Below are 27,085 nucleotides of genomic sequence, written 5' to 3' on the forward strand. Positions count from 1 at the left end.
TGTCTACCCACCCTACTCTGCCCCCACCCTGCTGTGTCCACCCACCCTGCTCTGACCCCCATGCCCAATACTGCTACTCCCACTGCTAGTGTTCCTTCGCCCCAACCCCAGCACCCCTCCTGATCCAGGGAAGCTCTCAGGATGGGAGGCTTGCAGAAAGCCCAGTACCACCTAGCAGCTGGGTGCCATGACCACACACTACCCAGCCTTTACCTGGGACCCTGGGGACCCAGGTATATCCACCTCTCCCACCCCAGCCCTTTGCACCATCCAGGATGGTAGCCACTGGCCACATGGGGCTACTGAACTTAAAGGAGTACTGAGTGCAAGTGTGTGGCTACTGCATGTGGCCTTGCTAACACAGCTACTAGGAAATTCTGAAATTACATCTGTGGTTTGCATTATTCATCTATTGGACAGTGATGCCCTAGAGCCAAGTCAGGGTCTCCCAGCCCAGAAATGACCTCCATTCTCTGCTGCTACTTCAGCAGGAGGAGAAGAGAGAAGAGGGGAAGGGAGGGGAGGGGAGGGGAGGCTAGGGGTGGGGGAGGAGCAGGTAAGACAGAAGAGGCAAAGCTCCCACTCCCACTCCCACCTGACCCATGGGTAGAAAGGCCCACACCACCTTCCTCTCCTCCTCTTGAGGCTGCGGCCGGCCCTGCTCCCAACGCTGCAGGGTCTCCTGACATCTGCCCACAGCCCCACGCGGCCACCAGAGGCTCTTCCTTGAATCTGACTTAGGTCCTTCCTTACACCTTCGTTTTCCAGGTGATACTCTCTTCACAAGGAGTGCCTGTACCTCACTGCCAGCTCGGGGCCTAAAACACGGCAGGCCGAGTGCGTCCTTGGGGACTAATGGGCCCTTCCTCTGCCACATTTCCTCAGGGGACGGACCTGCCACTCACATTCTTCGTGCTTCCTGAGTGCGTGTTGGGCGGGGGTGTGTGTCCTGCATATCATGCTACACTTTATATACATTTTACTACTGTGGGCATTATTGTTCCCACTTTACTGGGAGAAATAATGAGGCTCGGGGAAAATAGCCACATGTGTATCTGAGGCTGAGAATGAAACTCAACTTGACCGGAAGCTAGATAGAGGTCTTGCCCCTCAGTAACCTGACATCTGCCGCTCTATGGCCAGGCTGACGGCCTGCTAGAGAGCCTGGGGCCCTGCGTCCCACACACCCCCTCCCCCGGACTGTGGGACTTCACCACTCGCCATCACAGGCAGGAGCCTCTGAGCCGGGCACAAACCACCCAACGTCCCTGGCAGCGCGGCCTACTTGGTGGGGTTGCTGAGGATGGAAAGTGGTCATGTATGTCCAAGGGCCTGGCACTGGGTGGGACTGGACGCAGGGTCCATGAACACAGAGGCCCTTCCTCTGCTCCCAAAGACCTTGCTAGCCAGCCCTGTGACCTCGACCCCTGGGCACAGGGTGCACAGGCAGCTGGAGTGAAAACAGCTCCTCAGAGGCTGCCCTGGAAATGTCAGGGACAATTATCTGAGGCCCAAAGGCAGGGCTGAGTAGGAAACTGGAGGAAACAGTGGGGCCAGCCACTCTGAGGCCACTGTGCCACTGGGAAAGGGAGAAACGGAGAGAAACTAGGTGGTCAGAGCTGCAGGACACTCTACCCCCACCCCACCCCCTCCAGCCCAGGGCCCAGCCTCCTGCTCTTCCCACCTTTCTGCAATGCCCAGACCCAGTGGGGGCCTGAGGAGGGTGCCACCTACATGGCATTGGCGGTGACCAGAAGGTCGGCATTGTCAAAGAGCGTCACACCGGGCACCTCGACGACGAGCACGTATATGAGCTCGATGGCCAGCATAAGCACCAGCTTCCCAATGCAGCTGATTTGCAGGAACACGGAGCAGGCCAGCAGGCTAAGCAGCACGCTGTAGGTGAAGTACTAGGGAGAGAGAGCAGCAGGCCTCAGCGGCCGGGCCCCGCCCCCCAGCATCCATCAGCCTGAGCCGGCCTCAGTGAAGCCTCGCCTGGGGATATTTCTGCTGATGCAAACCTGTGGTGTGATGTGAAGGGCCCTGATGAGGAACGAGCAGATGGGGCTCCCTCCGCGCTGGGTTTGACCAGCACTGTCAGAAGGGCCCATGGTTAGAGCACGGCTCCAGGCTCAGGCCGACTGGAGTTACATCCTGATACACTATGCACTGTTTGTGTGACTTGGGCCATGTACTCAACCTCTCTAAACCTCAGTTTCCCTGTTTGCAAAATCCCCTATCTCATGGGCACACGGTGACGATGACCCGAGATGAGGTGAGTTGGGGCAGTGCCCTGCACCCCCAATAACTGTGGGGATCACAGGCCCCAAACTCCCGATTTGCAGCTTTAAATCCAAAGCTCTAAAAACTGAACATGTTTTCCTAACTGATGTGGTGGCAACCTGACCCACCTGATGTGCCATTAACTCTCATCTTTATCCTGCTTCCTGTGACTATTCATACATTTTGCTGCAGAAATATTAGCATGTTTCACTATTAGCTGCTACGCACACTGCACTGGGGGTGTGAGGTAACCTCTTAAAATCTGAAGAGTTCGGAAGTCCAAAATATATCCGCCCTGGCAGGCTTCAGACGAGGGGCTGTGGGCCTGTACGATTTACTCTGGGGGAGTGTCTTCTGGCCTCCAAGCCTCAGTTTCTTAGACAACCGAGGGGCTGACTCAGGTAGACTCAGAGGCCCCTTCTGCTCTGCCATCCCCAGTGCTAATCCCAGACATGCCAGCATCTATTATTTTGTTCTTGCTTTCAAATTTAGCATCATTATTTCTGAGTCAGACACTGGGACTCGCTATTCACTGCCTCTGCCTTGGCTGGAGGCCAAAAGGCGGTGGCTGGCAGTGAGGTCGCCCCCAGGTTGGACTTCCTGACTCCTTAGGCCTTCGGGAACCCCGAGAGGGGCTGCAGAGGACCCCTGTGATTGAAAGGGGCGGGACCAGCCTCAAGTCACCACCAGGAACAGGGGCAGAGGAAGGAGCAGGGAGGCAGACCCAGTTAATTCAGCCCAAGGATAATAAGCCCGCCCTTGGGAGGTGGGGAGGGGGCACCAAGAATAGCCTGGATTGCCACTGGGACCCAGAGCCCAGACAACCAGGAGGCTAAGGCTTAATGCTGGGCTGCCCAAGGGCCTCAGGGTTTGTGACTCAGAACAGCCATGTGGGGTGGGTCAGCCCTGGAGCATGTAGCCAGCAGGGATAAGCAGGCTGAAACTGGTGGGGCTGGTGAGGACCGAAGACTGACAGCTGGACCGCCCATCTCCAGAAAACGGGGAACTAGAACAGGCTCTGCCCTGCCCTCTCTCCCACTCCTCCGCTTCTTCCCTGGAGCGACACCAAGGGACAAGTGCGAGACCAGAAACAGCTTCTGCTTCTCAGCAAATAGCCCTCAGGCAGCAGCTCCATGGGCTCTTGTCCAGATGTGAGAAGGAACAGAGGCGGGAGTGGAGGGCGGTGGCTGCGAGGCCTAGGCCTGCCCCCCTCCCCCCCAGGTGCCTGAGGGAGAGGGAGCCCTTGGCCTGGGCCCCGGGACAGGAGGAGGGGAAGCGCTGGTCTAGGGAGCATCGCGGAGTCCGGCTCCTCACTGAGTTTCCCTTGCCCTGTCTGTGCCGCAAGGCAGACCAGGCTCCCTCCCAGGGACGGGAGAGAGGCCACTGTGGCCGCCCAGGGGTCCGCACTGCAGTTCTGGGCCCTTGTGAGTTGAATGAATGCTTGGACCCTCTCCCCAGGAAAAGGCAAAACTGCCATCACCTTACAGGCTTCATGTGAAATGGGACCTGCGGTGTGGGAATCACCCAGTACATGGAGGCGATGCCCTGCGTTGGAAACCTGGCCTGCTGCTCCCTTGCAAACTGCTCCCCAAGAAAACGCAGTGAGGTGACTGGAGCAGCTCACGGACCACAGGCATTTAATGCACGCTGCTTCCTAGGGTTCTCAGAGCCATTGTTAAACCCAATAAGCCACAGGTACACCATTTCTTCTCAGGGTGACGGAAATGTTCTAAAATCAGGTCATGATGATGGCTGCACAAGTGTGTGACTATACTAAGAGCTACTGAACTGTACACTTTGAAGGGGTGACTTTCTTGTGCCGCTGCTCTCTGACCCACAGCAGGGCCTTGGCCGGGTTCTCCAGAGGCAGCCTTGGGTCCTGCCCAAGCCGAGGGTCCAGAAACAGCTCCACCCCCGGGCTCAGAGCACGAACTCGGGAGCCAGACGAGCTGGGCAGGAGCCTGGCTCTGCCTCTTACTACCTGTGTGACCTTGAGGAACTTATGTAAGCTGTCTGTGCCTCGGTTCATTTGCATAGAGGAGGTAATAACCGCATCTGTGTCACAGGGTTGCTGTGAAGATGAAAAGTAAGTGTCTGTAACGCACTCAGCACAGTGCCTCGCAGTGGTGAGTGCTGTGTGAGCAGGGCTGTGCTATTGCTGGTGTTACTGTTGCGTTGAGGAGGCTGGCCTCCTTCACTGGTGTCTGGCACGTGGAGTGAGAGAGATCGAGGGAATGAGGTCACTGAAAGGGCAGTGACCTTGAAGCCCCTGACTGTCCCTCAGAGCAGCCCTTGGCAGAGAGGGGGTGGGGCGGGAGGTTCTCCATCTGCACCCGCCCCTCGGGGCCCGTACCTCGGGGAAGTTGCAGTTGGGCCAGGGGCTGCTGCAGAAGCCCTGCTCATCCCCCAGGCTGTAGTTGACGGCGGACTCCACCACATGGCACGCGTTGACCTGGCTGGTGCTGACGTTGTGTTCATCTGCCAGGCAGCCGAACAGGTCCTGGGAGTTGCACATGAACTGGGGGCGGGGAGGAGAGTCAGCGGGGAGCCAGGCCAGGGCGGCCCATCCCCACAGGGCAGTGGGCTCCTGTTCACTCTCCGTCTTGGGTGCAGCCTGATCCCGACCAGGGACAGGAGAGGAGCCTGGAAGAGGCTGAGGACCCGGCAGTGCCTGTGCCCAGGGTGGGGCTCCCACACACCCTCTGGGGACTTCCAGAGACCGGGAGCGGCTTTAGGAGTTAACCTGATCCCAGACCTGAGGTGGGACCCAAAGAAGACTTCCTGGGAGGGAGAACTCCAGGGTCTGGGGGAGACTCTCCTCCCAGCCCATGCTCGAGGGGTGCAGGGCTCCCCCGGTTTCACCCAATGGGGCTGGAGAGGTGGAACCACCCACCATGTTGACAAAAGCCGACAGGAACACCAGGGTGATGGTGAACACCCCGACCAGGGTGCTGTTCATCTTAGACCGCACGATCTTCCTGGAGAGGGTCTGCAGGGGGCCTGGGAAGAGCTGGGTGTGGGGGAGGAGAGAGAGAGAGACACAGAACAGAATTCAGTGGGCACGCCACAAACCGCCATAGAACCAGATCTCCCGTCACCTTTGTCTCTGGCCAGCTGATGCAGGCCTGAGACGCACTCCGGTGTGTGAACCTCCTGCCTGGCACCACTGCTTCCGGGCCACAGCCCAGGTTGTGCAGCTGGCCAGGGCGGGTCTACCGGGACCTTACAGGTGAGAGAAGCAGGAAAGATGCTATCTTGACTCCAACAGGGAAGCAGAGGGTAAAGCACTGGTACCCACTGTGAATTCTGGGAGTTACAAACAGGGAGGGACAGTAGGTGGCAGCTGAGGAGTCACAGAGGGTCAGAAGGCTCCTCAGAAGAAAGAGATGAGGTCCGGCGTGTGGAGGAAGGGGGGGAGCTGGTGAGAAGGGGCAGAGCAGCCTGTGAGCAGGAGGGTGGGCCACGGACCAGTGAGTTCAGGGAGCCTTTTTCAGCAGGACGCTCATGGATCTGCCATTTCCCTCGCCCAACCCTCCCCGTATTCCCTTCAACTAGACAAACTGTACGTCCACTAAAAGACTCACAGTGGTTTTGGTAATTTCGGGCCCCAGTAAGTCTGACACAGTCGGCCTTGTCCACCATGTCCTCTGCATCTCCCAACCGGCATAGACTAAGAAGAAGCCGGCAGACCAGGGGGGATGGAAACTGCCCAAGAGCCCATCAGTTTGATGAAGGGATCAATAAATGTGATACAGCCACACAAAGGAATATTATTTGGCCATAAAAAGGAATAAAGGGCTGTTACATGATGGTATGGCATGGATGAACCTTCAAAATACGATGCTAAGTAAATGAGACCAATTTCAAAAGGCCACATACCGTATGATTACATTTATACAAAACTAGAGGCCTGGTGCTTGACATTTGTGCACTCGGGGCGGGGGGTGGGGGAGAGTCCCTCAGCCCGGCCTGCGCCCATTCACAGTCCAGGAGCCCTCAGGGGAGATGTCTGACTGCGGGGAGTGGGCTTAAGCCACAGTTGGACATCCTTAGCGCTGCCACGGAGGCAGGAGAGGTTCCTACCACCGCTGCTGTGCTCGCCAGCCATCAGCCCGGCTTGTGGCTGAGCGGCGCTCCCCCTGTGGGAGTACACTGACCACCAGGGGGCAGCTCTTGTGTTGAGCATTTGCCCCCTGGTGGTCAGTGCGCATCATAGCGTCGTTCTGACATTTGGTCGATTTGCATATTAGCCATTTATTATATAGGATGTCCAGGACAGGCCAATTCACAGAGACAGAAAGTAGATTAGAGGTGGCCGTGGCTGTGGCAAGCAGGGGACGTGCAGTGACTGCTGACAGGTGTGGGGTTTCTTTGGGGGATGATGACAATGTTCTGGCATTAGATAGTGATGATAGTTACACAACTTTATGAATATACCAGAAACTACTAAATTACAATTCCAGCCACCTTTATAAAGTGGATTTTATGGTATGCGAATTATATCTCAATAAAGCATTTAGTAAAAATCCTGCTCTGCCTCTGACTAGCTGTCTGGTCCTGGGGAAGTGGGGAAGGGCTCTGAGCTTCAGTTTCCTCATCAGTAAGTAGGGAATATCTTCAAGGTGGCTAAGAAGACCCAAGGAAATGATGCATTGGAAAGTGCTGTGTAAGCTGTTAAATTCAATAGAAAATTTAGTTAATATTTGCATTCTAAAGAGCTATGTTGCCAGTAAAAATGAAGGTCCTTGTTTCCTATTAAAGGAATTTTGGGTTTCGCAGCTGGGGGAAGCAGTTTGGCACTGGCATCAGGATCTCACTCTGAAATGATGTGACAGATGGTTTCGAATCTTTGCCTGATTCAAATTTTGCCATTCCATCCCCACCCCCACCCATGTTGCTTAAGTTGTTTTAGTTCTGATCACCCTATCCATCAGCTGAAGGGTTTCCTTCATTATTCTGCAATCACCAAGGATCGGAGCAGGATATGCCCATGGGCTGCCTAGTCAAGGGGGACCAGGAGCCCCACAGGGGCCACCCAGAGGCTAGGAGAAGAACTGCAGGCTTAAAAAGAAATCCAATCCAGAATATCATTCTAACATCTAATGAATGATTGAGTCTTAGTGCACTGGCTTGCTACAGGCCAACATCCCTTGTCACCCTTTCAAAAGATCCACTCTTGACTTTAAAACCTCAGCCAGAACCCAGGAATTGCTGCTTTTTGAAATCTGCAAAAGATGTGCCATCCTGCCCTGCTTTATAGAGTACCTCATCTCCTGTAATTGAAAAGTTCATCAACATGTTGAGCCTAAATCCCACCTTTTCTAATAACCACAGCGTGGATGACAAAACTTCACACGGCTCAGAGTCCCTCGCGGGCTGCAGGCAGACCCGGGAGGGCATTTTTACGGCAGGACATTGTGTCTGTGCAAACTAGCTGCTCAATGCTCGCTCCCAATCAGAGGATCAATGAAAGGATCAATGAAAGAAATTCCAAACCAGTATATTCCCAGTCTAATGAACTCAAATCAATATAATATAAATACAGGAGCGGGGACATAATTAATAAGCCCTGCTGGGTGAGGGACAGCTTTGATCCTGGCCACTCTGAAAGTCTCCAGGCAAATCGATAACTTCCCTGGCGCCCGGTTCCCGTCTGTGACGTCGAGCCAGACTGCAGAGATGGCAGAAAGTTTAAGAAAACAGCTTTTTTTTTTTTTTTTTTTTTTCAAAGAGCTAATACAAAAGCAGAAAAGTCTTTTCCAAGATGAAAACTTTGGAGGCAAAAGAAGGCAGGCAGAAGCTGACCAGGCATCACACCGCTGCTGTCATCTCTGGCCTCTCAGGGGTCAGCTGGGCATATTAACAAAGGCAGTGTCCTGGAGGGGAAGGCCTGTGGGCTCTGAAGTCAAGAACCACCTGGATTTAAATCCCAGCTGTACTGCCTCCGAGTTCCAGGAACTGGGAAAGCAGCCTTATTAACCTCTCTGAACCTATTTTCTTCACCGGCCAAGTCGATGCAATAAAAACCACCTAGAGCAGCGGTTCTCAACCTGTGGGTCGCCAACCTGTGGGTCGTGACCCCTTTGGGGGTCGAACGACCCTTTCACAGGGGTCGCCTAAGACCATCGGAAAACACATATATCATTACATATTGTTTTTGTGATTAATCACTATGCTTTAATTATGTTCAATTTGTAACAATGAAAATACATCCTGCATATCAGATATTTACATTATGATTCATAACAGTAGCAAAATTACAGTTATGAAGTAGCAACGAAAATAATTTTATGGTTGGGGGTCACCACAACATGAGGAACTGTATTAAAGGGTCGTGGCATTAGGAAGGTCGAGAACCACTGACCTAGAGGCTCAGGAAGCACAGCTCCAGTGGCACAGCTGGGATCTGGACCTAGACTTCCTGACTCAAATGTCGGTGAACACGTGTCTGCCAACATCCTCTCCCTAACAGACAGAAGGTGGCCCTGAGCATGGTGGTGGGAAGGTGAGTGTGGGAATCCTAAGGACAGAAGATACTTAAGAGGGGAGGGGTAGAGTCGTAAGACCCTGTGTTAGACACTGTGGGCGGCAGCCAGGTGGAAGGTGGAGAGGACAGCCAGCCAGGTGAGACTTAGCCTCCTTCAGGCTGTGGGGAGAGGAGAGGCTTGTGGAGACTGTACAGAGCGGACAGAGCCTAAAAGCTCAGACATCCAAGTGCCAGGGGTCGGTAGGATGCAAACTAAGAGGGAACCAGCAGCCTGGAGGATGAGGGAGATAGACACACATGCATGCACGTGTGCACACATGCACACATGTGCAGAGAAGTATGTGGCTGAGTACTCCTGGGCCTCTCTGTACTCAAGCCCCAACCTGCAGGGAAGGAGTCTGGCCTTCGGGAAAGGATGTGCTAATGAGCCTCAGTGAAGGCAGGGGACCCAGATCCACCTGTGGGGAAAGGAGGGAGCCACCCTCTCCTACCCATTTGGGTGGTGGCTAAAGTGGCAGCACTGTAAGGGGCAGGCCTGGGCTGCTTCACAGAATATGGGACGGAAGCCACAGGGAGAGGGATGGGACAGTCAGAGCTGGCCAAGGAGGTGGGGGGGGGGGCGGGCTGCGCTCAGGAGATGTGAGCTCGCTCGCCGTCCTGGAGGTGACCAAGCAGAGGCTGGCCCATGCCTCGCAGGGTTATGATAGAGGGAGTCCAGCCTCAGGGGGGTGTCAGGGCTGCCTCACTGCTCAGGCCCCTTCTGATCTGAAATTCTCTGAGGCTGTGGACCACGTGTGATGGCGGGAGGGATTTAGGATGGCCCTCTAAGAAGAGCAGCAGCGGGCCCAGGGCGGCACGGATGCCAAGGGAAGGGGAGAGTGCCGTGTGCAGGTTCAGACAAGGCAGCATCACCAGGAGGAAGTGTTCAGGGGTGATCCTCAGGGCAAGGCACCCCAGAGACAATGGGTTCAGGCGGGTAGCTGATGTGCTCTGGAAACGAGACCAGGACTTCGGGACAAGATGAAGACCAAGGCACCAAATGAGCTTCCGAGAGCCAGATGGGGCTGTATGTGAACTTGGCCACGCTGGTCAGGAAGAGATAAGACAAACCCAGTGGCAAGGCGACCACAGCCCTCAGCGAGTAGGAAGGGAAAATGCCCAGCAGGAAGGAGTGGGAATGGCTCCCTGGCGGAGCCCGGATGACCACCAATTCAGCCGCCACTTTCTTCACGCTCCTCTCTTCAAAAGGGTTACAATATGGACAATTTGGGAAAGTAAGTGCACATTGTCTGGGGGAAATGGGAAAGTCAATAAAATGGAGAAAGAAGCCACGTCTGACGGAACCGCTTGGTTTTGTCTCTGCGGCGCCTGTACCGGGCGGGGTACGGGAGGAACTGCTGCATCTCAGGGAAAAGCCACCAGCCGAGGCTGAGAAACCGTGGGAATGTGATGAACACTGAGATCTGGTAACGAGCAAATGTTCTCAGAGGGAAAGCAGAGCGACACTGAAAATTCTAGTCCATCAGCTTCGTGGCAAATACCTGCAAAGGTGACCGAATCAGCGCTGTCAGTCCGCCTGCAGGCAGGTGCGACTGTGCTAGTGCCAAGCCCATGTCGTCCTGCATCAGGAGGGAGGGCCAGGCTGCCCGTGTGCACCCCAACAGGGAGAACTGCCCCTTTATGTCTCACTGTGCAGACAGCCAACGGGCAACATGAAAGCGGAGAGGAAAATAACGAAACAAAAGAGGCGTCTGTTCCACCAACAACTTCTCAGGTTGGGGTCTACTTCCCAGAAAGTAAACAAATGCTGAGAGGACAGCTTGTTGAGAGGCTGGGAGGGAAGCACGGGACCCAGGGTGGGTGTCAGAGTGAGTTCCGCTCCTGGCCCAGCTCAGCAGGTTCCAGACTTGACCGGCCACAGAGGACTTTTTCCTAAACAAAGTCTTTACAGAAGCTCTACATCTGCAAGATGGAAGAGTGGTCACCCTGGTTGGAGGGTGGGGCTGGTGGGGGACCAACTGGGGGTGGGGAGGTGGGCATTCCACCCACCATCCTCCCCCTGAGGAAACTGGGTCTCCTCAGAAGCATCAGAAAGACCACAGGGCTGGATGCAGGATCGGAGAACACGCTGACTGAGTGTGGCAGTGATTACAGACTAGGTAGACTCAATAAAACAGAGGAAGCAGGAATGCTCCCCATGAATAACCGTGAACAGGGGTGAAAAGAATTCACTAGACCAAAGCACTAACTCAAAATGGCCAGTGCAGGCAGGGGAGAAGGAGGGCTGGGAAGTAAGGGTGGTGCGGATACAAATGGGCTCCCCTCTTTTCCTCCTCCCCTAACTCCTCCTCCTCCAGCACCATCAGAGGCACATGCAGATGGGGAACACAGATCCAGTGAAATCCGTGTAGCCCAGATCTACCCAAGCAGCTAGGAGGAAAGAGGGAAATCTGTTGTGGTTTAAGTACTGTAGACCACATGTAGCTTTGGTCTGGCTTCCATAGACTACACATGTGCCTCAAACAATGACTTTGCCTCAGCTGATAAAGAGAAAAGATCCTTTTGGGGTTCAGAATAAATGTTTAAGAGGCCCTTTTAGCTATCATGTACTTTTTTTAAAGGTTGTTTTGACTCTTTTTATTGTGGTAAAATATAAATGACATAAAATGTGCCATGTTATTCATCTTAAGTGCACGATTCAGTGGCATTAATTACATGCACCATGTTGGGCAATCATCACTGCCATCTCTTTCCAAAACCCCTTCATCACCCCAAACAGAAACTGTACCACTGGCCAGTAACTCCCCATCCCCCTCCTTCCGACCCCTGGTGTCCTGTAATCTACTTCCTGTCTCTATGAATTTGCCTATTCTAGATATTTCATATAAGTGGAATCATGCAATATATGTTCTTTTGTGTCTGGCTTCTCTCACTTAGCATGATGTCCTCAAGGTTCAGCCATGTGGTAGCATGTGTCAGAACACCACTGCTTTCTATGGGCAGATAACGTTCCATTGTATACATATACCACTCGGCTTACCTGTCCATCTGCTGATGGACACGGGGCTGTCTCCACCTTTTGCCTCCTGTGAGTATGTGGTGTGCTCTTACAGCCGTGAGATGAAGGAAGCGGGGCTCCTACTGGGGAACTAGCAGGCTGGGGGTGGGGAAGGCTTGACAATGAAAGAGAGGACCCAAGGCAGGAGGTGCCTGAACACAGAGCCTTGAGGGAGAACCAGTGGAGGGACAAGGAACCAGGATGAGCCTGTGATGCAGCGAAGCCACCAGCTTCCAACATGGCTCCATGTGCCAAGTGCCTCCCTGGGCATCCACTTCAGGAGCACCTCCCTGGGCACCTGATCAGGGAGGGCTGCACCACGCCAGATCATTCCCAAGGCCTTCCGGTTCTGACAGTCAGTCCACCAAGACCTTGCTATCAGGTGATGAAACAGTTAACACCCTCATGAAGGACCCCTTCCGGAAGGAGGATATGTGCCCACTGAGGAGTGTACAGGGGTGATGGCAGGGCCTGGCCCACCCCACCCCAGCCCAGGGGCGTGGCTCCGAGCGAGTGTCAGGAGGAGCAGAGAAGTGGCCAAGGCAGAAGCTGGAGGGGCTGGTCCCTGCCTGGGCACAGAGGGCTCTCTGGGATCGACTGGCCCCTCCACCCAGGGAATTCTGAATCCACTGGAAAGAAAAGAAGAGCCAGACTTGGTGGATAAGGCAAATGGGAACCTGTACTTGCTACAATGGACCTGAACAGCCTGTGGCCAGGTCCTTCCCAGGACACAGCTGACTGGTGGGCACAGCACGCCTCAGAGAAGGCATGAGAGGGAAACACAGGACAGGGCCTTGTGCCCACGTTACCCGCTGTGTGGCCCTGACTGAACCACTCACCACTCTGTGCCTCCTCCTCGTCCATACAATGAGCAGCTCCAAAGCCATCATCTCCTCGGTCCCCTCCGGGGCCCATTCCAGGGCCCACGGGGACACTGAGGGGGATGGTGAGAGGTCCCTTCCACACCCATCCTTTCAGCAAATATCTGACCACTGCTTCATGCCAGGCACTGTGCTAGGTGTCCTTCCTCCACCCGCCGGACACCGAGGGACAGACAAGAGAGGGGGCGACACCATCTTCTTGTTGTAAAGATCTATGAAGGCTGATTGCACAGTCAATACAAACGAGGCTCCATGGACCGACCACCCCCTCAGTCCAGCCTGCGGCCCGGGCCAGCCGAGAGCTGTGACCCAGCACCACACACCCCGATCCCGAGTGGGGCCATTAGGCTGCTGGGAGGGCCCGTCAGTGGGCTGGGATGGAAGGGAAGACGGAGGCAAGGAAGCGGGTGCGGCTCAGGTGCCAGCCAGACTCACCTTCACACAGGAGTAGATCACGGACACAAATACCACCAAGGTCAGCAGCACGAAACAGGTCAGGTAGAAGCTCAGCATGAACACGGAGCTGAAGGAGAGAGGAGATGACGGGATGGAAGTGCAGTCACGTCCAGGAGGCGGGTGACAGCTTCTCGCGGGCTGACCCGCAAGCCGGCTGCAGCGCCCTCCTCACAGTTCTGGGCTGGGGCTCTGAGCGCCCCTGGGAAGGAAGCAGAAGGGGCTCCATTTCCCCTGCTCCCACCGCCCAGGCTTCCCTAGCCCGACTCACTCAGAAGGGCTCACGCAGCCTTGTGAACCCATCCAGGACCCTCCTCTGTGACAGTCTGGCTCCTGCCCTTCCCACCCTCCCGCGCCTTCCTGCAGAGCAGCAGCCACAGGGCCCCGAGTGGAGAACCGGGAGAAACCTGCTCAGCACTTTGCCTAATTCTTAGCTATCCACACACTCCCTCCATTTACCTTAACTACCCATATACGCCCTTCATTTACCTTAAGTACCCACACACTCCCTTCATTTACCTTGGAAGGACTCATCTTAAAAATCACTTGGGCCCTGGCTGGTTTGGCTCAGTGGATAGAGCGTCAGCCTATGACCTGAAGGGTTCCAGGTTCGAGTCTGATCAGGGTCTCTATCCCCAGTAGGAGGCGTGCAGGAGGCAGCAGGTCAATGATTCTCTCTCATCATTGATGTTTCTATCTCTCTCACCCTCTCCCTTCCTCTCTGAAATCAATAAAAAAATATTTTTAAAAAATCACTTGGTTATTCCCTCCCTCCAAGCAGCCACCCATGGCTCGCTTGATAATTATGAAGGCTAAAACTGATTTGATAAACAGCCATCTTTATAGAAATGCATTTGTCAAGCTGCTCAACCAGTCACTCTGAGAAACAGCAGTCATGTCCCTTCGAAGGGCAGAGCCCCTAAACCCTGTCCCCTCCCACTGCCAAGGCCCCCAAGGCCTGCTCCATTTGTGCTCTCCGATTCCGAGCCAGTTCAACAAAAACTGAGGCAGAGCACAGGTGACCTTAACGTCCACCGCAGACCAGAATCCTCAGACAAAAGAGCTGCAAGTGACTTTGCATCTGGAACCTTCCACTGGCGCTCCTGGGGCAGGGGCTGGCCCAGGAGAGGCACACCCCACCCCATCACAGGAGGGAGGCCACTGAAATCCCTTCTCTCTCAGGGAGGGCAGTGGCCCGGGGATGCCAGGCGTGTGGCAGGTTGAAGGCAAGTGATGGGCTTGAGGAGGCAGGGGAGGCCTCTAGGGAGGCGTTCAAGTGAGGTCTCTGTCCCAGGCTCCTCCGGAAGCCAGCACTTAGCTGCCCTAAACAGCCTGAACAGGGAAGAGAACTCTCTTCCGAGCGAAAGAAAGACTTTTAAAGTAGCTTTTAGCTTCTACAGAGAGAGGACGCTAGAGAATGACCTCCCTCGATGCCTTAGCAACCTGGCCCTGCGGCCTGAGGAGGGAACCAAGCAGCTGGAGGCAGGCAGGGTGTTGGGATAACACCCCCCCTACCCCACATCCGCCCGCCCAAGCCGAGCTGCAGGATTGTGCAGCCAAATGAAGGCGGCTTTTATTTGCAACAGGACAGAAAGTCTAGGTTGCTTATTTACACCTGTAGCTCCCTTCAATTGAGAAAAAATGGGGTCCTATGCCCAGAGAACCCATAGCCCCAGCAGCTCTGCACACCTTCGTGCCGGGCCTCCAGGAGCAGCTGCTGCCAGGGTCTGGTTCTCGGCTGCGGAATCCTGGCAGAGTCACAGCCGGTAAAGGTGAGAGCCAGCTCTTCAGCAGAAAGTGCCATTAGAAATAAAAGGCGTTGAGTAGTACATGGACATCACATACCTCCTGACAGGGGCACTGAGGGCATCGCTGCTGTGGGTTCTTGTCAAAAAGCATAACCTCAATGTGATCATGAGACAACATCAGGCAAACCCAAACGGAGAGACAGTCTACACGTTCACTGGCCGGTGCTCATCAAAAGGGCCACGGCCGTGAAGGACACGAAAAGGCTGAGACAGTCTCACAGATTCGGGGGGACTAAGCAGATACAGTGGACTGCAGTGTGGGGTCCTGGACTGGCTCTTGGGCCACAAAAAGGCTATTTGTGGGCACCCTGATGAAATTAGAATATGGTCTGTAGATTAGTTAAGAGTATCATTGTAGTGTTCAGTTCCTGGGCTGGACTATTCTACTTAGGTTATGTAAGTTGTCAGCATTAGGGAAATTGGATAAAGGATGTAAAGAAATGCTCTGTAGTATTTTTGTAACTTTTCCGAGTCTACAATTATTTCAAAATGAAGAACAGAAGGCGTTCGGGTGAGGGGACTCTTCTAGATTAAGTTGGACTTCGGAGACATAACCGAAGGCAACTAGTGGGTCCTGAGTAGATCATGGCTGTGAATAAACTAACCGTAGAAGGCATTTTGGAAATTTGAACCTGAACGTGGTATTAGATGTTCATGGTAGAGAAATGGTGTTAACTTTGTTTGGTGTATAAGGCAATGTGGTTAAGAAGGAAAATGCCCTTAAAATAGGTGTATATTGAGGTTTTCAGGAGCAAAATGTCCTTGTGCTTAAAATTTACTTTAAAAAACAAAACAAAACAAAAAACAGAAAAGCTCTAGCAGGTGTGGCTCAGTTGGTTGAGCATTGTCTCATGCATGGAAAGGTCGCCAATTTGATTCCCAGTCAGAGCACCTACCCAGGTTGCAGGCTCGATTCTTGGTTGGGTGTGTGTGGAAAGCAGTTGATCGATGTTTATCTCTCTCTCTCTCTCTCTCTCTCTCCCTCCCTCCCTCCGAACCCTCTCTCTCTCTCTCCTTCCCTCCTTCTCCCTTCCTCACTCTCTAAATAAGCAATTAAAAATATATATTTTAAAAATAAAAAGTAACAGAAAAAATGTAAAATATTAACAATTATTATGTCTAGGGCAGTGGTTCTCAACCTTCCTAATGCCACGACCCTTTAATACAGTTCCTCATGTTGTGGTGACCCCCAACCATAAAATTATTTTTGTTGCTACTTCATAACTGTAATTTTGCTACTGTTATGAATCGTAATCTGATATGCAGGATGTATTTTCATTGTTACAAATTGAACATAATTAAAGCATAGTGATTAATCACAAAAACAATATGTAATGATATATGTGTTTTCCGATGGTCTTAGGCGACCCCTGTGAAAGGGTCGTTCGACCCCCAAAGGGGTCGTGACCCACAGGTTGAGAACCGCTGGTCTAGGGGATGGGTAATAATTATATTAATTACTTTACCTTTCTGCATGTTTGAAATATTGCATAATAAAAAGTTTAAAATGTGGAGCAGTTTATTTTCTTGCCTAGGTACGACCCTACTGTGAATGACTAACACATCGTTTCTAAAACCCCACTGCCACTCAGAGTGATCCCCTAGGAAGCCACGGGCCTCTCAGTGACACAGCCAGTCCTCAGAGAGTTCAGGAGCATGTCTCTGAGAAAGCTTTCAGAACCTAAAGTCCATTCTTCAAATTGTCCAGCATAGCAAATAACCTTTATCTTTGAAAGATGTGTTGCTTTTTTTTTTTTTTTTTGCAAAAACCAAAGGCCACGCGGAAAGGAGCCTGGCCAATCTGGGTGATTCAGTGGGCACCGTGGTGTGGAGACCCCATACAGCGGGGCAGTGCCCAGGGAGAGGTTTCCGCCCTCGAATGAGCACGTGGCCTCCCAGTGACAGAGGAGTCAGGCTCCCGGCTTCCCGGTCCATCAAGGACATGTTTGCAAACTTCTCTCCCTGTTGAGCAAGTTCAGCCCAGATTCCCGCCTCTGCTCCACTACATGACCTCCCCTCAAACGCCTGGAGACCCTGTAGCCGGAGGAGGAACCCAAGGAGGATGGGTACTCACTGGGGCACGATGGTGATCTGGACAAAGCAGATGAAGAGGAAGACGAGCGAGGCACACGCCACGTAGGCACCGAATCGGTCGTCCACCTGCTTGGAGTACTGAGAGGACACGGCAGAGTGAGGGCCAGAGACACCAGCCCTGTCCGCTCCAGCCCCGCTCCATTCCCGACACACCAGGCAGCCCGGTCCCAGGATTGGAAGACCCGAGGACCAGTGCGAGCCTGAGCTCTTGGGAAACCAGCCCAAATCACCATAAGGTGATGCTTGTGGGGAGAGGAGTTGAACTGTGTCAAACCAGAAACTTTCCACAGGCCAGATCACCGTGGGAGTAATTCATAATGATCACGGCTAAAGTTACCGAGCACCATCTACATGCTAGGACACGCACCTGGCAAGCACACTAGGAAGTAGGCATAGGACCGCTGCTGTCTCAGAGAGGAGTAAGATGGGGCTCAGAGAGGTCACAGGACTTGTCCAAAATCACACAGCTCATCCCCAGAGTCCTGACCCCCAGCCCCAGCTCCCCCCACACCAACCAGCCGCTTGAGCAGAGGCTGGGCTGGCACGGAGTCCCCAGAGAAGGTGATCCATGTCCGTCCATAGGTGCTAGTAGACAGAGTACGTTCCCCCCTATCGCTTTCTCTTCTACTTAGGGTTGCTTTACTCGATGACGACAGGAGTTCCCATGAGCTCATTTGAACCGAGCATCAGGAAGACGCGGTGACATGGAGCAAAGACCCTGAGCCCGGGACTGGTTCTGGCCCTGTCACTACTTCACAGGGTGGCCCAGGGCACACCTACTAGCGCAACTACGTGAGCTTTAGCTCTCTCAGCCATGATTTAAGGAGACTGACTGCCCCTTCCAATTTCAATACTTTGAGGTTCAGTGTAGCTCGGTGGTCCATTGGCAATGATAATGATAACAACACAACAAAACTAATACAAACAGCAACTAACATTTATTGAACACATACGATGTGGCAGATACTGTTGTATGTGTTTTAAATATATGGACTGGTTTAATCCTCAGTATGACCCTTTGAGGTAAGTATGCTAAATATCTCCATTTCCTGGCTTAGGAAATGAGGCACAGGAGGTTAAGATTTATTCCTGCCAAACAAGGAGGTCTCCCTAACATCTGCAGCTCCTGGGTAGTGCAGCATCAGCGCTGGGGAAGCGGAGGGGACGAGAAGGGCTTTTCCAACAGTGATGGAGACGGAGGGAGCCGGCCATTGCCTTGTTTCCCTCCCGCTGGCTCTGGTTCTGCGTGGAGCCTGCTTCCCACTCAGGCTGCCTACCTTCTTCTCTAAGTCAGGCTCCCTGAAGGTCAAGAGGAACTTGCGAACATGCTCAGACCGCAGCCTGTCAATGCTCCTGGCGTCAATGGCACGGCCCAGAAACTCGTCCACTTCATCCTCGGGGTTTGCACTTTCCTGGGCGTTCCTGGGGAGCAAGAGGGGCAGACACCAGGCAGGCTGACCACCAGGGGGCGCTGCTAACCGGTGGCTCTGCCTGTGCTCAGGGATCCAGGAGAGAGACCCAGATCAGCCCTAATAAGATGTGGGGAAGATGAGACTGAGGCCAGGACCCCCTCCTGACACCTGCACACATGGGTAGAAAACTGCCTAAGTCTCAGATCCGCTGGCTTTTCTGACTCTATTGATGTATTAGTACGTTATCACAAGACTAGAGGCCCAGTGCACAAAATTCATGCACAGGTGGTGTCCCTAGGCCTGGCCCGGTGATCAGGGCCAATCAAGTTCTCTGCCTCCGCACCTCCCCACCTCCTCCTTCCCTCACTGCCCCCACGCCGCCACCCACCCCCGGTTTCCCGTCCCAGCCCCGGGACCCGGCCCCATTCAGGTGATTGAAGCCTGCCGGCCACGGGGAGGAGCCAACAAGTTGGCTGGCAAGCCCCATCAGTGATTGGGGCCTGCGGGCTGGGGGCAGCTTCTGCCCCCTGGCAGTGAGTGTGCGTCATAGCGACCAGTCATCCAGTCATTCTGGTCATTCCATAGTAACGGTCGCTTAAGCTTTTATATATATATAGATGAGTTACTATGGAAGGTTTAATTGTTTTCTCCCCACAGATAACAGTCTCTGCTCTGTCCTTTCTGGCTGTACCATCATTCAGAAATGAAAGCCGAGATCAAGAGGTGAGACTTCTGCCCAGGGACTGTGGCCACCCGGTGCTCTAACCTGGCTCAGGCACTCTCTGGGAAGGTTGCATGATCTTTGGGTGCTGAACTAAAATGACGTGGAATTTCTGACAGCCCCTGAGAACTGGGAAGTGACATTCCCTCAGGGCACTGGGATGTGGCCGGGCACTGTGTGTGACCACTGTGGCAGGCCTGCACTTTCCTGCGAGCTGCACACATGTGTGTGTATGTACACATGCATGTGCAGAGTGTGCACACATGTAGTTTTGTGTGTGCACACGTGTGTGTGTGTGTGTGTGTGTGTGTGTGTGGAGTGGAGACTGAATATGGGCAGTGTCGGGGCCCAGCCTCTCTGCTGGATGGCCCGGGCTGGCCATCTCTTATCTGCCGTGGGCTCCGGACACTCAGCCAAGACTGCGTGTGGGCTCCTTCCCCGTGGAGCGTGGGGAAACAAAGCTATGAGGCAGATCTGAAGGTATGCCCCAGGAATCATGAAGGGCACGTCACTCACTTGTCCTTGGGGTCTTCAAAGCCCTAAAAGAGAGGGACAGAGAAAGGAGAGGAGTGTGAGAACAGAGAGGACTGGACACAAAGGCTTCCAGAGATGGGGCTGTGGGAAGGGGCAGCCCATTTCTCTCTGCAGTTCTCCAAGGAGCTCAGAAATAAGAGAAGGTTGTCACTCAGCAGCCCTTTCTTCTATCATTCCTCCACCCTCCCTTCCATCCTTCCTCCATCCTCCCTTCTATCCTTCCTCCATCCTCCCTTCTATCCTTTCTCCATCCTCCCTTCTATTCATCTTCCTTCCTTCCTCCCCTCCTTCTTTTGGTGAATATAGCTGGGTTCTCCCTATGGGACAGGCTCTGTGCTGGATACCGGGGGTGCACCGCTTTCATTTTATCCACTGGCAAAATCCATGTGTCTAAGCTCTTCCTGTCCCCACACCTAACTCCTTGTCCTATTCCCCAACCTCCTGTCCCCCTCCATCCTGGACCCTGGGCTTGGAGGGTCCTCTCCCAATTCTGAAACTTAGATGGAAATAAGAGAAAACTTCGAAGCCGATCAAGCCCCACAAGTGTGCACACATGCGTGGACACACCACTTCTACACACACACACACACACACAAACACCCCACCCCCACTGAGCACATACACAATCTCCTAGGAATTCACAAGTTCTGACGTAAGAAAATTAAACCCTGGTTACCTACAACAGCTTTTCTGGTATCTGAGGACCAACATGTTCATTATTATTATTGATTTCAGAGAGGAATGGAGAGGGAGAGAAAGACAGAAACATCAGTGATGACAGAGAATCATTGATCAGCTGCCTCCTGCATGCCCCACACTGGAGGGTTGAGTCTGCAACCTGGGCATGTGCCCTGACCAGGTATCAAACCGTGACCTCCTGGTTCACAGGTTGACGCTCAACCACGGAGCCATGCCAGCCGGGCCCAACATGCTCTTGTGAGGCCAGAGTTGGTTGGGGACCCAGGAGTGAGGAACCCACCTGGCCCGGGTTTGACTACTGTTCTGATGTTCACACACGCAGGCTGGGGGAGAGCGAGAAAGCCCCTCACTGGTTACCAAATGCACAGTCCTGATGAGAGTTCACCTATTACGTCCACAGAGGGACAGCTGTGTGCCAGATGGAGGGAGGGCTCCCTACTCAGGAGGGTGGAGTCCTGGAGGCAGAGGGGGAGGTGACCACAGCCCCTGCACAGCCCATTTCCAGGGAGGCTCAGGTTGCCAGGGCCAGGCAGAGGATGGCCCCCCCACTCTGAGGCCTGGCAGGGAGCACACTGCTGGGCAAACAGGAGGATGGCAAATGCCGGCTAAACCCAAACCCCAAATGAGCACGCCTCTCTTCATTCCCACAGAGGACATGGCTCAAAAATACACCAAGTAAGACTTATGTTGGTCTCCATGAGACAGAGCTGCTGGGCACAGAAACAGGCATTGGGTTCACGTGGCCCCGAGGGGCTCTGTCTCTGTTCGCAGAGGGCTCCCAGGGGCCTTGGCAGCCTCCATGGGCACATCCAAGCACCCAGCTGTGGGCTCTGAGCTCCTCCCAGGCTGCCTGGCAGTTGTCTCCTGTCCTCTGAGAATCGCTGGGCCCTCCATCCAGGCTGCAAGACCCACCTACTTCACTGTCCCAGCCTTGGGCCTGGCCAGAGGAGTCGGGTCACTCTGTGAGCGTGCCCCCTGGTGCAGGCCCAGGCCGGGCACTTCCAGGATCCCGGGGAGCATAGATGAGTGGGAATTGGAGCTGGACTGGGGCTCCCTAGGGAACAGGGAGAGACGCGGGGGTGCTGAATTCCACCCCAGGGGCCGGCAAGGATTTTACTCTGGGACTGAGAACAACCCCGCTGTTTTATGCCTACAGCTCAAAAATACACCTGACATCTGTAATAATAAAAATGTAACATGCTAATTAGACCAGACATCCTTCTGGACCACCTTCCGGACAAAGCCGCGGCGGCGGGGGCTGAGCCCCTTGCATGAATTGCATGCATGGGGCCCCCACTGTTTTTATTTTATTTTTATTTTTTTTAAATATATATTTTATTGACTTTTTACAGAGAGAAAGGGAGAAGGATAGTTAGAAACATCGATGAGAGAGAAACGTCGATCAGCTGCCTCCTGCACACCCCCTACTGAGGATGTGCCTGCAACCAAGGTACATGCCCTTGACTGGACTCAAACCTGGGACCCTTCAGTCCGCAGGCTGACGCTCTATCCACTGAGCCAAACCAGTTAGGGCAGCCCCCACTGTTTTTAATAAACTTGTTTCTGACTGCCCAGTGCTCCTTTGGTTGTCTACTGGGGCTGGTGTTGGCGGGGTCCATTCTGAGCTCACCGGGGGCCTTGTGTGTGGAGAACTGAGCATCTGCCTGGGGCGGAGAATTAACAGCAGGCAGAATACCCTTTGGTCCATAAACCGTGGCAGGTGGTCATTCAGAACACTGCCCAGCGGCCCGGGTTCCAGTCCCCTGACCTGCTTACTAATTCTAGGACAAGGGTCCTCAGCCCGGCTGCCAGGGCCCTGAGACGGGTCCCTGTGGTGTGTCTCAGCACTTCTGGGGAGCAGTCAGCTCAGCTCAGGGGTTCTCTTTGGTTCCCGATTCCTCCCTTCAGACCTAAAGCAGAAGCAGAGGCCGCAGCCGTCCACACTGAGGTGCAGGCTCTGGTTTGCATGGGCCTCTGTGTGTCTTCCCCGGCCCCGGCCCAGCCCGCCACCCCACGCCATGCGGAGTTTCCCGGAGCCTGGTCAGATGAGCATGAGTCCATGCATTACCCTGTCAACCTTCTTACTAATGAATAAACTGGGGACCTTCAACACTCGTGCCTACACATAAACCAGCAGACCCATTCACTGTGTCTTAAATGCAGAATAAAAGATGGAACAGGATTTAAAGAAATAAACCTCTGGCTACAAGTTAGTCCCTTTCTAACTGCAGTCACTGCTTAACCTAATGTCCACCCCCCACCCCCGCACCATGCCATCTTCACTGGAAGTCAGGGCCAAAGCTCTCCTTTGCCAATGGTGTGCCGGACGACTGCCAGGACCTGTCCCATCCCCAGCCCAGACTCTCTGCCAGGGTGCTGGCCCCAGGAGTGGGGGCAACTCTGCCCAGCCAGGATGGGGGAGCAATCAACACCCTAAAGGAGCCTCTCCTGCCGCCAGCCTCCCCTGGGACTGCCCTTTCCCCACTTACAGCCCTCGTGCTACTTCTCCCAAGTTCCTAGTCCTAACGATGATTAACATGTCTGCCAATGAGGCTCTGAAATAACTGTAGATTCCACTTACACCAACTATTCCTAAGGAAAAAAACTTTCCCCAGATTTTAAAAAGAGAAAGTATCATCAAGCATCTTTCCTGCCTGCTAGTGCCTCTACTTAACCTCTTTCCTCCCCATCCTCTCTCCTCCCCACTCTCCAACCTCTCTCCTCCCCACTCCCCATCCTCTCTCCTCCCCACTTCCCATCCTCTCTCCTCCCCACTCCCCATCCTCTCTCCACCTGCTCCCACCACTCTCCATTGTCTCCAGCTCTCCTCTCCCCCTACTCACCCTCTTAGTCCTCTCTCTTCCTGCTCCCCGCTTCCTCTTTCTCCCTGCTCTCGGTCTCCCCCTTTCCTCTCCCCACCACCCCTCTTGCCCATCCTTGGTACAGAGCCTGCAGGAGATTAGGGCTGGGTGAACACAGGGAGGGGGCACCAACTGCTCTTTGCTTTGGGAGGGCCCTTGAGAGAGGGGGGCGGTGGCTGGAGCCCTGGGCAACACTGACCAGTCTGTGAACCTCCAAGTTCAAAGCTCTGGGGACAACTCTGCTCCCTCATAACCTTGGTGTCCTGTGGGTTCATTCTTTACCATCAAAAGTAAAATGACCCCTGTCAGGTGGCTCAGTTGATTGGAGCGTTGTCCCGAACACCAAAAGGTTGTGGATTTGATTCCCAGTCAGAGCACATACCTAGGCTGCAGGTTCAACCCCCAGTCAGGGCATGTGTAGGAGGCAACCGATGGATGTCTCACTCTCATGTCTCTCATGTCTCTCTCTCTCTCTCTCTCTCTCTCTGGTCAGGGCATGTGTAGGAGGCAACTGATGGATGTCTCACTCTCATATCTCTCTCTCTCTCTCTCTCTCTCTCTCTCTCTCTCTCTCTCTCCCCTTCCCCTCCCTCTAAAATAATCAATAAAAATATCCTTTGGTGAGGACTAAAAAAGAATTATTTTTTAAAAAGTGAAATAGAGGTCTTGACCCAATTCATTGTTTCCCCTGTACACTTTCCTTAAGCCTTTGTCGTCTGCTCCTTGCTAGCTAGCAAGGAGAGTGACCGTCCCCTGCTGTCCCCTCCCTCAGGTCCCTGGCTCTGTCTGTGAATTCCTATGGAGTCTGTAACCCCTCCTGCTGCAGCTGAAGCCTAGTCTGGCCCACAGACCCCAGCTGGGGTCCTAATGCACAGGCCCCAGGTACGTGGCCACACTGGGATCCCTGCGCGGGTGGCTCTACCTGGAAGCCAGGCTGCCCTTGAGCTCTGGGATGAAAGGAAAGGAAAGAAACACGGTTGTTGTAACCTGACTTCTGTCACCCTTGTCTTCTTTCCACCTTCAGAATTCCTTTCCATCATCTGGACTGAACCTGGACAACACCTCCTGCATTAGCTCTTCCCTGGTGTGTGCAGGGACGCTGGGGGTGTCTGTCCCCCGAGGCAGGCAGGGTCCCTTGCGATGGGGGTAGAACCCTATGCTGGCCTCCACGCGTGCAGCCTGCATGCCCCCACCAGCTGGCTGCAGGGAGAGGAGTGTTTCTCCGCACAGTGGGCCAAGGGGACCATCACCTGGCACTTGCCAACAAGCACTGAGATGGTTTCGGAGCATCTGAGTCAAAGGGTGGGGTTCAGTGGCCTGGGAAATGCAGCAGGTGCTGGAAGAACCTCTGACAAGCTGAAGCCCCCCAACCCCCCAGGGCCTCACCCTGGGCCCAGTCAGCTAGGTCTGCTTCCAGCCCCTGCCAGTAAGCTCTGCCGCAAGGAAGGAGGAAAGGGCGATGGTAAGTGTGGGCTTACAAAGTCCCAGAGCTCAACTCAGCTTGCCAAGAGATGGTGGGGGAGGGAGCCCGGGGCAAGAAGGCAGGCATTTTGGCTCCTAGTCCAAAGGTGGGTGAGCCCCATGTCCAGGCGTTTGTTCTGTGGCTCTCCAGGGGCCGGGCCCAGCCTCACCCACAGGAGGCCCATCCCTGGAGAGGGCTGCCCGCACACTGCCCTGCCAGTCACTCACCATCCGCTTCATCTCCTTGGACACCTGGTTGCTGCCCAGGTGGTTGTAGAAGGGGCGCTCGGCTCCCCAGTGTGGCGGGTTGTGCCCGATGGAGTTGGCTCTCTGGCGATTCATCTTGGCGATCATGGCCTTCTCTTCTTTCTGTGAGAGCAACACAGATGTATCAGCCTGTGGGCAGGGCCCACACGTGTGGCGTTTCTCATCCCCAGGTGCCTAACCAGATGCTCAGGGGTTAAGGCAGCTGCCCCTCTCTTCTCTGCACAGCCTGGAGCCCAGAAGTCTGCCAAGATCCTAGAGCTCACCCAACAAAGCATCCTGATCCCCCCGAACTCCCCAAAGCTGGCCCTGGCAGGCCCAGGAGGACAGTGAGGTGTCTGTGAGGAAGCAATTGGGCCTGGGACACCTGTCATCCACCTGGAATTCTCAGGGGTGGGCCGACCTGGGCCTGGAGGTGTCCGGGGGTGACAGAGGGAGAGGAAACCTGGGATTCCAATCTCTGCTCAACTTATCCAAAATAGGCGTGTCCTAGCAGAGTGGGAGCGGGGACAGGCCCTGCTGCCCGGAAAGCAGCTTCCAGAGGTTTGGGCCATTAGAAAAGGAGATTCGAGGACTGACATGCATTGTATAAATACACAAACAGTGCCTCAGCCAGACATGTGCCAACCACATCTCTTTTGTCCGTCTGCTCATTCATCCATCCAAATAGGCTCCACTGAAGGTGGCCTCAGCCAGACATGTGCCAACCACATCTCTTCTGTCCGTCTGCTCACTGCTCATTCATCCATCCAAATAGGCTCCACTGAAGGTTTGGAGAGCAACCCTCCCTCCCCCACCGCGCCCCAAGCCTGGTAAGGAGTGCGCCAGATTAGGGGTGCGGAGGGAAGGGGGCGGACTGTTCCAGCTGATACTGCTGGGGGTGGGGCTATCACTGTCGGTCTGTCTGTCTGTCTCCATTTCATCCTTTCTGGACCACTTGTCAAGTGGGAAGAGCCGAGACCCAGAGAGCCCAGGGCAGAGGGCAGGAAGTGGGGGGGGGGGCTCCTGGAGGCCTGGGAGCAAGTAGAGGGGGATGTGGGAGGAGGGCTGGGAGGGTCCAGCTCATTTATATTCTAGCAAAACAACAAGCACATATTTAAAAATGTGTCAACTAAGCCCCAAATGTGTCAACTTTCTCCACAGTGCCCTCCATCCCCCCACACGCTCATCACAGCTCCCTCAGAGGCACCCCGCAGCCAGTGTCTGGGGCAGCCAGGTCCGGGAGCAGCCCGGGAGCTGCTGATGCAGGAGGTGCCGCTGACGTCCCTGTCAGGGCCCTGCTCCAAAGAGCCGTGCCTCCTTGAAAACCAACTTTTGCTCTCGTCCAAGACTTTCCCTGAACTGTTCTCACAGCTTAATTTCGCCCTGAGTCTGACTTCTTAGGAAGGAAACGGAAGCTTTTCTCTACCACAGGGCTCTGACCAACAGATAAATCCAACGGAAAGATCCACCAGTAAAAGGCATTTCAGTCTTGGGAGAAAAAGGAAATGTTCTCATCATTCACTTTAAAAATTAAGGACCTGGAACATGACACTATTAAAAATAGAACCCTGAAGTCTGCTGATAATTCAATTTTATATTTTGGTAAGTGTGGGCTGAGACAAAAGGAGGGAGAAGAAAGAGACTAGAAAGTGAAAGGGGAAAAGACAGAGGTTCAAGAAACAAAGATTCACAAGTTCCAGGAGAGAGAGCAAGAGCGAGAGCGAGAGCGAGAGAGAGAGAGAGAGAGAGAGAGAGAGAGAACAAAAGTCCGCTTTGTCCCAGCAATAGCGGAGAAGTGAGATGAACATATGGGAGACACAGATCTCCTTGCGGCTTCATTTCCAGCTCATGACCTTCCGAAGCATTGTGGCTAACTGATCTGAGCCTGTGCATTTTTTGCAACAGAAGCAAATTGAAAACATTCCCTCTTCGCGGGGCTCCTGTAACTCTGATGTCCTTCCAGGGACGCAGGAGCCATGGCTGTGTAAGGAATTCATGACTTGGCTCAAGGAGAGAAGGCAGAAGCAGGCCAAGGAGAGTCCCTCCCCAGAGAACGGAGCCCCTGAGCCTCCCGCCCCAGCCCCAGC

At 54.0% G+C, this 27,085-nt stretch overlaps 1 protein-coding gene across 2 annotated transcripts in view; it reads right to left on the bottom strand.

Moving 5' to 3' along the window:
- ADCY5 (adenylate cyclase 5) overlaps positions 1–27,085 on the bottom strand; it is a 145,698-nt gene that overhangs the window by 13,694 nt on the left and 104,919 nt on the right. For both annotated transcript variants that reach the window (XM_014545249.1, XM_014545248.1), the window contains exons 8-15: positions 24,981–25,121; positions 19,714–19,736; positions 18,342–18,486; positions 17,045–17,142; positions 13,145–13,232; positions 5,177–5,293; positions 4,637–4,801; positions 1,735–1,910 (exon numbers count right to left, since the gene is read on the bottom strand). In XM_014545249.1, coding sequence (XP_014400735.1) covers positions 1,735–1,910; positions 4,637–4,801; positions 5,177–5,293; positions 13,145–13,232; positions 17,045–17,142; positions 18,342–18,486; positions 19,714–19,736; positions 24,981–25,121 — 953 coding nt within the window. The remainder of the gene's footprint in view (positions 1–1,734; positions 1,911–4,636; positions 4,802–5,176; positions 5,294–13,144; positions 13,233–17,044; positions 17,143–18,341; positions 18,487–19,713; positions 19,737–24,980; positions 25,122–27,085) is intronic.

This window comes from Myotis brandtii, unplaced genomic scaffold (assembly GCF_000412655.1).
Source record: "Myotis brandtii unplaced genomic scaffold, ASM41265v1 scaffold4, whole genome shotgun sequence".
NCBI classification, from domain to species: domain Eukaryota; kingdom Metazoa; phylum Chordata; class Mammalia; order Chiroptera; family Vespertilionidae; genus Myotis; species Myotis brandtii.